General features: G+C 43.8%; 2 protein-coding genes across 2 annotated transcripts in view; one reads left to right on the top strand and one right to left on the bottom strand.

Annotated features, from left to right (window-relative positions):
- cdh23 (cadherin-related 23) overlaps nucleotides 1-12,582 on the top strand; it is a 225,637-nt gene that overhangs the window by 165,998 nt on the left and 47,057 nt on the right. The window contains exons 18-27 of the mRNA XM_079686560.1: nucleotides 2,027-2,099; nucleotides 3,005-3,121; nucleotides 3,670-3,782; nucleotides 3,951-4,058; nucleotides 5,822-6,011; nucleotides 6,298-6,443; nucleotides 6,570-6,789; nucleotides 7,291-7,443; nucleotides 7,688-7,801; nucleotides 8,454-8,602. Coding sequence (XP_079542686.1) covers nucleotides 2,027-2,099; nucleotides 3,005-3,121; nucleotides 3,670-3,782; nucleotides 3,951-4,058; nucleotides 5,822-6,011; nucleotides 6,298-6,443; nucleotides 6,570-6,789; nucleotides 7,291-7,443; nucleotides 7,688-7,801; nucleotides 8,454-8,602 — 1,383 coding nt within the window. The remainder of the gene's footprint in view (nucleotides 1-2,026; nucleotides 2,100-3,004; nucleotides 3,122-3,669; nucleotides 3,783-3,950; nucleotides 4,059-5,821; nucleotides 6,012-6,297; nucleotides 6,444-6,569; nucleotides 6,790-7,290; nucleotides 7,444-7,687; nucleotides 7,802-8,453; nucleotides 8,603-12,582) is intronic.
- Nucleotides 8,658-11,579, bottom strand: LOC307042598 (uncharacterized protein). The gene is made up of 2 exons (XM_079686563.1): nucleotides 11,231-11,579; nucleotides 8,658-9,506 (listed from the first exon to the last, which is right to left on the bottom strand). Exon 2 carries the CDS (start codon nucleotides 9,492-9,494, stop codon nucleotides 8,991-8,993), a length of 504 nt encoding a protein of 167 aa, XP_079542689.1. The 5' UTR covers nucleotides 9,495-9,506; nucleotides 11,231-11,579; the 3' UTR covers nucleotides 8,658-8,990.

Below are 12,582 nucleotides of genomic sequence, written 5' to 3'. Positions count from 1 at the left end.
TATTGGATTTCACAATTGTTCCTTTCTCTCTGAATTATTCTAAGTTCCTTTTGATCCATGTCTGACTTCAGCTTTGTTTGCAGTTTTATCACACTGTGCCGCTATCCAAGCTTCCAGTTCAGTTGCTTTTGTCATTCTTATCGCTAAATGTCTTCTTTTAAGAAACTAGAGAAAGTCACAGCCGTGTTCATGAACCCACAGAGCAACAGAGATACTTTAATATATAGAAGTTGAACAAAATAATGAACTCTGCACAAGGTTCTGGGCTCTTATTCCACAAGATATTATGTTGCTTGTTTGCCCAAACACTTGGTTGCATTCACTTGCACTTTTACTTTTGTATATGTCATGTTATTTGTCTTTTGTCGTGTTTAAAAGATCGCATGATGTTGTGCTATTGCAGTCTCCTGTCTCATGGTTTCGTTTGAATGCTTTCCCATGTTCTCTACACTATCTAAGGCAGTGCTAACACCCTGTAATGCATGCCTGATTACAGATATGAATGTTTTCTGATAGTGTTGCTTTTAATTAGCCAAAGGCTGTGAACTGATCATGTCTGCTTGCTCTATGCGACTGAACCAACATGTTTTTATTCTTACTTTATACACATGTATGACACATCAGATTCATATCAAGTTATATGCCATGTTTCATATGAGTTTGAATATTTCTTTGGTCCTACAATGACAAATTCACAACACCCCATGATGCATATTCAACCGCAGTTTTTTTATAATGTATCTTATCACTATACACTGAATTTGGCATCTTTTTAATGAGAAGTCTATCCCAGAGTAGAGGACGAGAAATATAATAACAATATAATCTGCGTATAATTAAAAGTTTCCAACTTGATGCAATCCATCTAAAGCATTTGTAATAGAAATGTGTTGTACATCATGTACTCCAGCCTTTTTCAACAGACTAGGTGTTATTTTTCTGTATTTCAAATAGCGAACACGAATGTTGATCTTTGCTAAGATACAATAAATACGGCAGTAAAAAATATAATGAGCAACCAGAACTCATAAACAGCATCTCTACTGGCTCTCACGCTCATGTCCCCTGATGGAAATCCATTATGCAAGTAACTTTTAGTCATAAAAGAAGAAATGACGGAGTAGAATAGATTAATCCAGCTGGAATATTCCTGAATATTATATGCAAGGACAGTACGCAATATCTATACGCATCCTACATGAGGGAGAAATATTGTGTGAAAGAATGAAGGCAATCTGCGCTGGAATGCAAAAGAGATTGTGTATTCCTTCTATGTCTCTCTCTCTGTCCTCCACAGTGTCGTGACTCACACCACAGGGGTTTATCAGTGGCTGGCAGCATCACACACACACAATGCTTTACACCAGCGTAACACAGAGCCCCGATAGATAATGGTGCCAGTGACTGTTGTTAAAGTGTTAACATTTCTCAGCAGCTCACGCAGTGGGGAGTCTCTCTGCGAATAGCCACACAACTGGTTGAGTTGGTGTGAAAAGATTCTAATTCAACGAGTGGGACGTTGTGAGAAATATATATAAACGCTCTGGGGAAGGCTGTGTGACAGTGGATGCTGATCCATGCTGTAGTCATTCATCGCTGTCAAATTACAGCTCTTGATTACCCTTTGTTTTACGTAATGGCGTTACTAATAATGTTTGAAATGATTTTATTTCAGATGCGTCTTCATTTTTAATATCCACCTCAGCTTTTGTACTAATACTCTTCTTGTCCAGGTCTAGTTTTTTTTTATCCTGCATTACTAAAGCAGTGAATGTGATTAACTACATTGCACAGTTTGAGGCTATAAATCAAACTGGCCAAAGAAGATTTCAGTTTAATCAGCTGACTGGATTTGTCTACTACTGCTACGACAGTTTTACTGCTGTTAACATGTTGTTCTTCTTAATGTCTTGATTCTCAAATAGTGTAATCTCATTGCTCATTATAAATGGCCGACTATTCAAACAAAGCTTTTATTTTATGGGGAATCAATCTGAGCTGTTGTTGATGTTTCTACCTCCTCCAGGATGAAAATGACAACCCACCAGAGTTCAGCAAGCCGTCCTACATCGTCAAAATCCCAGAGAACATTATTGCAGGTGAGTCACTTTGCACTATACATTTGGGGTAACAGTTTAGCTTCTAGAAGGCATTTCCTGGTGCATGACCAAAACAGCACTTAAACACTCCAAACACCATGTGTAGCACATGCAGTCCCCTCTTACTTGAATTGCCTCTCTATTAGCATATTCCCACTAATGGCTCTGCATTCCTCTTGGGGGCATGTTGTTTTGTATATACTTCCCCTGGCCTCTTCCTCTTACTATCTTATTTGTTATGATTTTGCATAATGTTTAAAATTCTCTATCAGAATGCAGGATATTGGCTATTCAAGGCAAAATCACAGGCTGCTCTATTCATTCTCATGCATGCATTCAGAAGAGTCTTTTATCCCAGACAATAGATTAGCTTCCAGTCGCTAGAGGTAAATGAGATGTTTGACCGCCCCTTTCTCTCTCCGAGCTCCAGCATACGCCGGGTTCTTTTTGTTTCTCGGACCCGCTTTAAAGGAGCACATAGCTGAGCGGCTTGGGCCAGGGCTGGGGTTCAGGGGACTGTGGCTAAAGTGCTTGGCCCCGAGCTGCGGGCCTCAGGCTCCGGCAGCAAGGCTGAGCTCAGGGCTAGCCCTGCGGCTCTGGCTAGCCTCTCATCCCCCTGTCTGCCTGGATATTGATCAAGGCTGTGCCAAGTATAGGCTGTGCCAAACAAGCCAATAATCCACTAATCCATAAACCCACTCACTGCCATGCCATGAGTTGAGCTGTGCATGGGGGCGGAGAATAAATTAGCTCTCTGAATGCCATTTCATTCTGTCTCTGCAGCTAGACTTCACATATGTATTCCATGACTGTCTCTCAGTTCACTTTTTTTCTTTCTTTCTCCCCCTCCACGAGTTGTAACTTTCTTTCTGTCTCGCTCCCCTTCATCCCCCGCTCCTCCACAGGGGCGACAGTGCTGCTTGTGAATGCTACTGATTTAGACGCCTCGCGGGAGTTTGGCCAGGCCTCACTCATCTACTCCCTGGAGGGCTCCTCTCAGTTCCGTCTCAACTCGCGCTCAGGTAGGGGTGGGTGTGTGTGTGTGTGTGTGTGTGTGTGTGTGTGTGTGTGTGTGTGTGTGTGTGTGTGTGTGTGTGTGTGTGTGTGTGTGTGTGTGTGTGTGTGTGTGTGTGTGTGTGTGTGTGTGTGTGTGTGTGTGTGTGTGTGTGTGTGTGTGTGTGTGTGTGTGTGTGTGTGTGTGTGTGTGTGTGTGTGTGTGTGTGTTCCTGCTTGTACAAGTGGGTGTCTTTTCTGAAAGTGTACTTGTCATTGAGACAGATTGTTGGAGATCTGATTCCATTTATCTTTCAAATTAGATTTTTTGGCCTGAAAATGATTTTTTCATATCTGTGCTTATTTACATCAGTGTGTGAAAAACCCTTTTTCTAAATCCTTCTTTAGCTCTTTACTTTGCTTGAATGCACATCATGGCTGGGTTTATTATAACTTTGAACTAAATTCATCCTGACACGAGACAAGATTCTCTTTGTAAAAACATATCTGGCCTTCACTTGGGTGTCCTCTTTGTTGTATTTTTTTTTAATATGATGTGATCCTGTGTGTGTTTCAGGAGAGATCACCACCACAGCCCTGCTGGACCGAGAGCTGAAGTCAGAGTATATTCTGATAGTCAGAGCTGTGGATGGAGGTGTGGGCCCTCAGCAGAAAACAGGCATAGCCACGGTAACCAATGTATTTCTGATCCTGGCCCGTGTTCAATCAATTATAATTAGTTATAAAGACCTATTCTATCACTTTTCTATTAAATTATGACTTTCTTGCTTGTTGGCCACAATGATCAAAGGTCTTCTTATTTAGCTGACATCATTAATTAACTCCCACTTTCTTTAGGTGAACATCACCATCCTGGACATCAATGACAATGTCCCTATGTGGAGGGAAGATCCATACCATACCAACGTAGTGGAGATGAGTCCAATCAACACTGATGTTATCTCTGTATGTACACTAAGCCCAACTTTTTTTTAGATTAATGGCTGATGGTTGAGAAAATGCCAAATGGTAAGGTGTACAGTGCAAATAAACCGACCAGACTAATACATATTAGCATAGAATTGATGGTTGCTGAACATCAGATTTAAATCATTAGTTTACTCTGTGATTTGATGTTATTACTCAGTTTGAAAATGTGTATTAGGCAAAAGATGAGTTTTAATTAAAAATAAACTTTGTTCAGAGTGATCAACATTGGAAGGTCATTAAAGACATATTATACATGAAAAACAGATGCATGCGCACGCATAGTCCTTCATTCTCAATGAACAAATTGCCATAACTGCGTAGGTCATCACAAAGTAAACACTCTGATATTACCCCAAACTCTCTCATCGTCCTGCTGCTGTCTCTGGCAATGTGTTGTTGTTAATTAAGCCCTGATTGTGCATTAATTAAAGAGGCGTCAGTGAGTGTAATTAAGGGAGTCCGATTGCTAATTAAAATGTAGCCTGCAGTTATACGCATAGCAAATGATTCAGCTGCTAGGCAGGAAAGAAGGCGAGAACCCATCTTGCAGAGCAGGAGAGAGCGGGATGGAGAAATGGTGAGGAAAGTGAAATGAAAGATACAAGCGTTACGCCGCTAAAACGTCGCTACATTTTACACTCGGTCCTGATCTCTCGTAGCCATTCCTTAGTTGGGTCCATTCATGCTGCATCCAGTGATGCGATGCATAGTGTATGTGACTCTCAGTGCTCGCTGGACAGACTGTTGCCCCTCTGACCATTTTTTAATAAATCGGACCACCCAGGCTTAAAGTCCTGTAATTGGCCCCAATGTAGCCCTGGACCAACCAGTGTTTCCATGGAGACAAGGGGCCACCTGCTGCGTTCTCCTGGAGGTGTCCAGCCAGGCGATGAATTTGGTGGCTGTGCCCAGCGCAAGGATCATCCCACCTAAATCTCTGTGCCCCCCTACCATTGCCGCTGCAGGCCTTAACATTCAGCAGCTCTACAAATACAGTACAGTCAGCCTCTAATATCTCATTTCAAAACACTATTCTCCTTTCTGCCTCTCTGCAGTCAGGCAGGGGCCACAGTTCAATAGACAAGGCTAATATATTTGCTCACCATCTTTTAATGTGCTCCGCCCAGGCCAGAATTGATTAGCTCAACTGGCCCCGGCCCGACACTTCCACACATCTTATATCACCTACCTTTGTCTGTGCAGTTGCTAATCAATGGGCCTAGGAGATGCCTGCCTACCATGTCCCCTAAATAATTAAATACCTGCAAAACCTTTGTTCCTCTAATGACCAATTAACCAGTTTCCAGCGTTTTTTAGTCAGTGCACTGAATAATTGATCAGCTCTTTAAGAATCAGCCAGTGTTTTTGCCAGGCTCCCGGCTTCACGCATCCATCACCCATTGCCACTTTGTGTCAGAAAAGTGACGTTAACATTTTTCTTTGCGCTGACTTATGTGTTGAACAGTTGGAAAGTGTTGTGGGTGGAGAAGCTCTAGGGGTGGGATAGGGGTGTTCTTATTGCTGTAACAACTTATATTGCTGTTTCCTTATTGTGTATTTCCTCCTTCCTCCCCTTTTCTCTCCTTACATTCCTCTTCCGGTACCTATACTACACTTTGCTTATACCTTTAGAATTCCTATATACATTGCATTGAAAACATACCTCTGTGTTGGGAGTTTATTAAAACTTCACGGCAAAGAATATAAAGGGAGTATTTTCCTGTCTCTCATCTGTCCAGGTGTTAGCTGTTGACCCTGACAATGGGCTGAATGGGACAGTGAGGTACAGTATCAGTCCAGCAAACCCCTTCTACACCATCAGCAGCAGCACAGGGAAGATCCGCACCAGTGGGTTAACTCTGGACAGGGAAAGCTCCAACCCCAGGGACGCAGTACTCATGAGGACTATCATCATCTCAGCTGTTGACCGTGGGTAGTCTGTGTGTGTGCGGTGGGATATCAATTTGCACCCGTATTTGCCTTTTGCTGTGTAAATGTACCCGTCTCATGAAACACCTAAACCAAGTGTAAGCAAGATTAAATCGCTTTATGTGATCCTCAGCAGAGGGCTTTCAATTCTGACCGATTAACCTCTTTCTTCAAGCCTCATCCCTCAAGTTTTATGTTGACCATGAAACTTTTACTGTGGCTAATAAACCCCTCTGACCATGAGATGTGGGGCGCGTGTGTCTGTGTTCTATGGCGCCCTCTTTAGGCGGTACACCTCCACTGCATGCATCAGTGAGCACCACTGTGTTTGTCAACCTGCTGGATCTCAACGACAACGACCCCACCTTCCTCAACCTGCCCTTTGTGGCTGAAGTGCCAGAGGGATTGCCCATCGGATCCTCCGTTTTTAAGGTAAAGTATGAGACTATATCCATTTCTGATGGAATAAAAAAAAAAAGAAGAATTATTCCTCTCATCTTTAACGAGATTGACTTTTCGCTAACCTTCTCTACCTTTCTCTGTATCTTTCTGCTCCAGGTCCAGGTGGAGGATCCAGACGAAGATAAGAACGGATTGATAACAATGGCGTTACAGATGGGAATGCCTCGCCTCGACTTCATCCTGAACACCTCCACCGGCGTCCTCTCCTCCATGGCAGTCCTTGACCGGGAGCAGATTGGACAGTACCACCTGAGAATCATTGCATTCGACGCAGGGAAGTTCCCCCGCACCTCCACTTCAACCCTCACAGTCACAGGTCAGAGTCTGCAGATGTGGCTGCTGATGATGATGATGAGAAGCTGAGTTTGAATTCCCTTTTGCTCTCTCTGAAATTACCTTACATACTAAACTGCCAAGCCACGATATCATTGGATTCTGATATGGAGAGTTACTTCATTATGACAGATAGTTAACCACTGACTTCTCAGGAGTCTGCTGAGAATGAGGCTACCACCTGCTGGTGGGACCTGAAAATCCATCAGGAAAAGGAAATAAAAAAGGCAATGTTCAAACTGAATTTAACATTTTTTTTCGAATCAGTCAGAAGCATCACCATATCCTGAACAGTTTTGGGTCTTACTTTTAGCTTCACCTGGAAAAACAGGATCGGCACCCTATTGCTACTAAATATGTAATATCCTCTGTTTTAACAAGTATTAATATTCCCTGCACCACCCTGCTGCCTTATTTGTCCTCATGTACATCTATCTGTGTGTCCACATGTCTCTCTGTCTGTGTGTTTGTGTGTGTGGGTCAGTTCTGGATGTAAATGATGAGACGCCCACCTTCAACCCCAGCGTGTACAATGTTTCCCTGAAGGAGAGTGTCCCTAGAGACCACATTGTATCGCGCCTCAGCTGCTCTGACAACGACGCCGGCCTCAACGCCGAACTTAGCTACTTCATCACAGGTCAGAGGTCACAGTGGGAGTTGTGTTATGTCTGTCCGTGAGCTACAGTGTTGTACAGCTATTGTGAATATGTGCATGTACAGTACCTTTGTCCATCCATCCGTCTCTGTGTGAGTTTGTGTCAGCTGGGCTCCTCTTGCATGCTTCTTTTAGAATTAAAGCTGCACTGTATGTATGTGCATTGGCATATTTTACTTATATTCTGTAAATTAATTTGGAACCTTTTTATGGTTTGTATTTTTAGGTGGTAATCAGGATGGCAAATTCAGCGTGGGCTTCAGAGATGGAGTAGTTCGGACTGTGGTTGGCCTGGACAGAGAGACCCAGGCAGCATATACTCTGGTAGTAGAAGCTATAGGTATGTCAGTTTTATACAAATCCTCTTTATTTTTACACATTCTGTGTCTGCTTTTGTTATGACAGGACTTGTATCATTATGTTTTTGATCTTCAAAGCTGCCCCTTTCGACTTTTGCACCACAATGATGTAAAAGAAAAGTGATGCATGCACATGTGCAGTGATTTCAGTGTGTTGCTCAACTGCCTTTGTTCCTGATTGAAAAGAAAGAACCAAAACTCTGAGGTTTTCCTGTTTTGGAAACCATTGAGTCAGGGTGGCTTATCTGTTGAGGGGGCCAGCAACACAAGGGAGAGGAGAAAAGGCAGAGATAATGTAAAACTGTGCAAGAGAAACTGATAACACATTTTGTTCTAATTCACAATAAATGTACCTGATGAGCCAACAATGTTCCAGTCTTGCCTTTTTACAAGCTAATTTTGGTTTATTTTCTCAAGATTAATGTATCTTTTAAGGTAACATATTACTACAGAGCCAGTTCCATTTTGTGTATACGTTGTAATGATGCATTTACGGCCTTAGCCTGTGAAATGTACAGCCATGAAATGAAAGCCAAGTCTATTTCCGTTGTCCTGGCGTCTACACTAAAATGTACCATTAACCTGAAGGATTGCAGCTGATGTGTTAGGGAATGCCTCTGCTTCTGCACATAGACAATGGTCCAGCGGGCAGCCGGAGGACAGGCACAGCCACTGTGTTTGTGGAGGTGCAGGACGTTAATGACAACAGACCCATCTTCCTACAAAACAGCTATGAGACCAGCATTCTGGAGAGTGTGACCCAAGGAACCAGCATCCTCCAGGTAGAAAACACACAAACACAGCTGAACATATTCAGTAACAAACTGCACTCAGCAGTCACACTTAAACATCATTTAATTTCATAACAAACACAAAGAATCAGAGTGGTATCTTTCGGCTCAGGTTGCATTTCTACATCTCTACAGAGCTCTGCTGCAAAGAAAATCAATGCCCAACAACATAACCTTCTATAAAGGGTGACAAAATCCAAAAAGGGTAAACCCTGCTACAGTCACTTTTTGATTTGATTTTGTAAACACTTGTTTAGTTGCAAACCTCGTCCAGCTAGCTTTCAAAGTAAACACGTTATCTTCATGTACTCTTCACCCACAGCTGTTATTAGTAATGTTTAGCACCATCCATGAGATAGTCAGTCAGTCCGTCCTGAGGTCAGATTTCAGTGACATAGTCAAATAAACAAGGCATGGTGATATGGGGCTCCACACTGGCTTCTGGCTGTGCTGTCTGTCGGGCTGGAGTCCGGGCTGTGTTTAGGCTCTCGCGCCAGTGTGGCCTGCGAAGCGGCGGTCGTCTGAACGAAATGTTGTATGAACGCCGATACGATCCTAGTCTCCTCCACACCTTCAGCTGCGGCTCGCTGGACCCGTTTCCCCCGCAGGTCAAACTCTCCCCGCAGCTCGCCTCCGAGTCCCCGTCCGGCTCTGAGGGCCTGCACACTGCCAGGAAGGCGGCTAACCCCGCCAGCAGCAGCGATAGTCCCAGCACCACCATGATGGTGTATTCCGGGTCGTGGATATCTGAGGAATAGGATGGAGGCTGAGGGATGGTGGTGGTTGTGGTTGGGGTGGTTGCGGTGAAAATCAGACTGGACAGGGTGATATTTTCTGTGTAGGATGCCAAGGTGGAGTTGAAGTCTGAGACGGTGGTGTTCATTTTGTTTTGCCTCTGAATAAAGAAAACAACGCTATTAGATTACATCACATTTGTACATGTAATTTAGCTGAGGTTTTTATCCAAAGCAACTTATATTCACTACAATATCATAGACATGCCTATTAAAGCATTTTAATTTGGGTTTAAATATCTTGCCTAAGGTGCTCCTTTACGTGTGTGTGTGTGTGTGTGTGTGTGTGTGTGTGTGTGTGTGTGTGTGTGTGTGTGTGTGTGTGTGTGTGTGTGTGTGTGTGTGTGTGTGTGTGTGTGTGTGTGTGTGTGTGTGTGTGTGTGTGTGTGTGTGTGTGTGTGTGTGTGTGTGTGTGTGTGTGTGTGTGTGTGTGTGTGTGTGTGTGTGTGTGTGCATGCGTGCGTGCATGCAGCCTTTGTAAGAGTACCACAGCAGCTCTCCGCGTCACTAGCCAAGCCTCACCAAGCTGAGTAGGTTTATTTTCACTTTATTGAGTTCGTACTCAAGGGCTAATAATAAACATGCACAAATGTACACAGAAACGCTCGCATGCACATGCAGATACGTTGAGTGTTTGGCATTTGCGGCAATTATGCAGCTATTAAATCAAGGACTACAAAACAGTCAATGCTTGACAGGCTTTCTTCAATGTAAAACAAATTGGGTTTATTAAAATGCCCCTTGTAAAATGAAAAGCACCCACCTCTACTACCCCGGTCTCCAATTATCCCCCCCCCCAGCTTTCATTCCGTGCACCCCCATCTCCAGCATAGTAACATTTGTAAATGTCATCGTCCTTAATTCAGCGGAGACAAAGCATGGCTTATCGGTTTAAGGGAAACACATTGGGACGTGAAATTATTTTTAAGACCAAATGCCAGGAAGGCTGTGAAAAGGCCAGTGGAGCGGGATGGCTCGTTAGAGAGTCAGTTCATTAGTCAGCGCCTCCAAGCACATATGGCACATATGCACACACACATACACACAGCTATTCAAAGACAAACTTTCTTTCTCACCCGCACACACACTGTAGACGGTGCTGCACATATTCGTGATTAGGCACACTGCTCTTAAGCTTGGCAGCTTAGCTGTAAGGTACCCTCCCTCTCTATCGCCCCACATTGTTGCCCCTCCAGATCTGTCTGCTCAGCGAGTTGGGAAACAGTCAAACTCTTTTCTTATCTCTTTTACCAGCACACTTCACATAACCTGTTAACATTTGTAAAGTTAATTTCTTTGTAACATTCTTGCATATTGTTATTTTTAGATTTTTTTACTTTTTACTTTAATCGCATCTTGATTGCTTGATGAAAGTATGTTCACCATATCTTTTCTTCTTTTCTTTCTACATAGTGAAAGAAAATATAAACGGGTAATACACTAACAGTTTATCGATGTCAGATGTGTAGCCTCTGTTTGTTTATATTTAAAACTGCCTTCCAGATAAGTCGGAACTCAATGTGTACAACAGTCCCTTCTTGCTCTCTTAGACAAAGTGCACTTGCTCAAGCACATGTCAAGCAGCTCACATGTTTGAAATTCTGGTTTTAGGAGTTTAACTCCAAAAGACTCCACAGCAGACATAAAAAACGTTTTAAGAATAATGGTATGGCACAATTAATGAGATTGTTAGCCATCTTTGACACTTAAGATTTGGAAAAACAACATCATATTTACCTCTAAAATGTTAAGGGATAAACAGTTCTTCTTCTGACTGAACCTAAAAGTAATTTGTCATAAAACCCATTAAAATAAATATACTCACAGCCACACTTTAGGGACTCTTTAAAACAACGCCTTGCTTAGTTCCAGTAACTGAGGTCAGACCTGTTTCTTGGCTCCACGCACTTGTTTTCCCCCCTTAAACTGCTGCTTTCCCAGAGACAGAGAGGAAAACGCTGGGGAGGAAGAGGGCAACAAGTAGGAAAAGGGGATAAAATGTGGGGAACAGGGAGCAACATCTCACTGCTGTTTTAATTCCAGGGAGCCAAAGACAATACTGAGTTTCCTCAGCCATGCAGAGGCTTAGTGAATAATCTCTCAGTGCTTACACTCCACATGCTAACACTTACAACATCTGGCTCTGCAAAGTCGTCTTACAGTTTATACACCCCCTTTTATGGCCTAAGTGGTGCGGTCCGCTGTGTAATGCCCTATTCATCACTCCCCAATCTGACCCCCCAGCCCCTTTTCTCTCCCGTCCCCTCCTCCCCTCTCCTCCTCTTTTCTACTCCTCTCCCCACATTTCTTTATAAAGCTAATGAGACTGAAGTTGGGCCCCTCCTCACAGGGGGAGCGAGAAAGAGCAAAGGAGGACACACAGGGGCAGGGAAGAGAGAGAGAGAGAGAGAGAGAGAGTGTGTGTGTGTGTGTGTGTGTGTGTGTGTGTGTGTGTGTGTGTGTGTGTGTGTGTGTGTGTGTGTGTGTGTGTGTGTGTGTGTGTGTGTGTGTGTGTGTGTGTGTGTGTGTGTGTGTGTGTGTGTGTGTGTGTGTGTGTGTGTGTGTGTGTGTGTGTGTGTGTGTGTACCTGAGTGCACGTACATGTGCTCGAGTGTCTCTGAGTGTGTCTCTCTGTATGCCATCGAATATGCACTTTGTGGGCACCTCCAGGGGGACTGACACATCCTCAGAGGAGCGGGCTGTGACATGCAGTCAGCCTCCTCCAGTGCCAGCGGCTCTGCACCTCTCTGGATTCAGAAGTCAGTCTTATGACACGGCCCATTCAGCAGCAGCCCAGCATGCTCCACTATTTATCTGCCGTGCTCTTTGGAGCCGTGCTGTCTGCGCCGGGTTTGGGTTTTCTGGGCTGCTGCTGGCTCTCTGCCTGTGACACAGAGAGAGGAGTTCTGCCATTATACACTGACTGCCAAGCCATGTTGGGTTGTTGTGGCAACAAGACACTGAGCACCGGTGTGTGCGTGCGTGCGTGCGTGCGTGCGTGCGTGCGTGCGTGCGTGCGTGCGTGGGGAATGAGAAAAATACTGATTTTTCCATCTTGTTTGTAGAAAGCATTGAATCGATTCATTCTTTAATGAAAAGTGATGTCAATCGCATGACCTTCGGGAGATCAACACACTGGTCAATTCTTTCATAATTACGGTATATGCATTTCTTGGA

This window comes from Notothenia rossii, assembly GCF_949606895.1.
Source record: "Notothenia rossii genome assembly, chromosome: 6".
Taxonomy (NCBI): domain Eukaryota; kingdom Metazoa; phylum Chordata; class Actinopteri; order Perciformes; family Nototheniidae; genus Notothenia; species Notothenia rossii.
Note: the sequence above shows the minus strand (reverse complement) of the source record. Positions and strands in the feature narration are given on the sequence as shown.

Coding starts and splice junctions, on each gene's coding strand:
- LOC307042598 (XM_079686563.1), bottom strand. CDS start 9,494: ATGAACACCACCGTCTCAGACTTCAACTCCACCTTGGCATCCTACACA.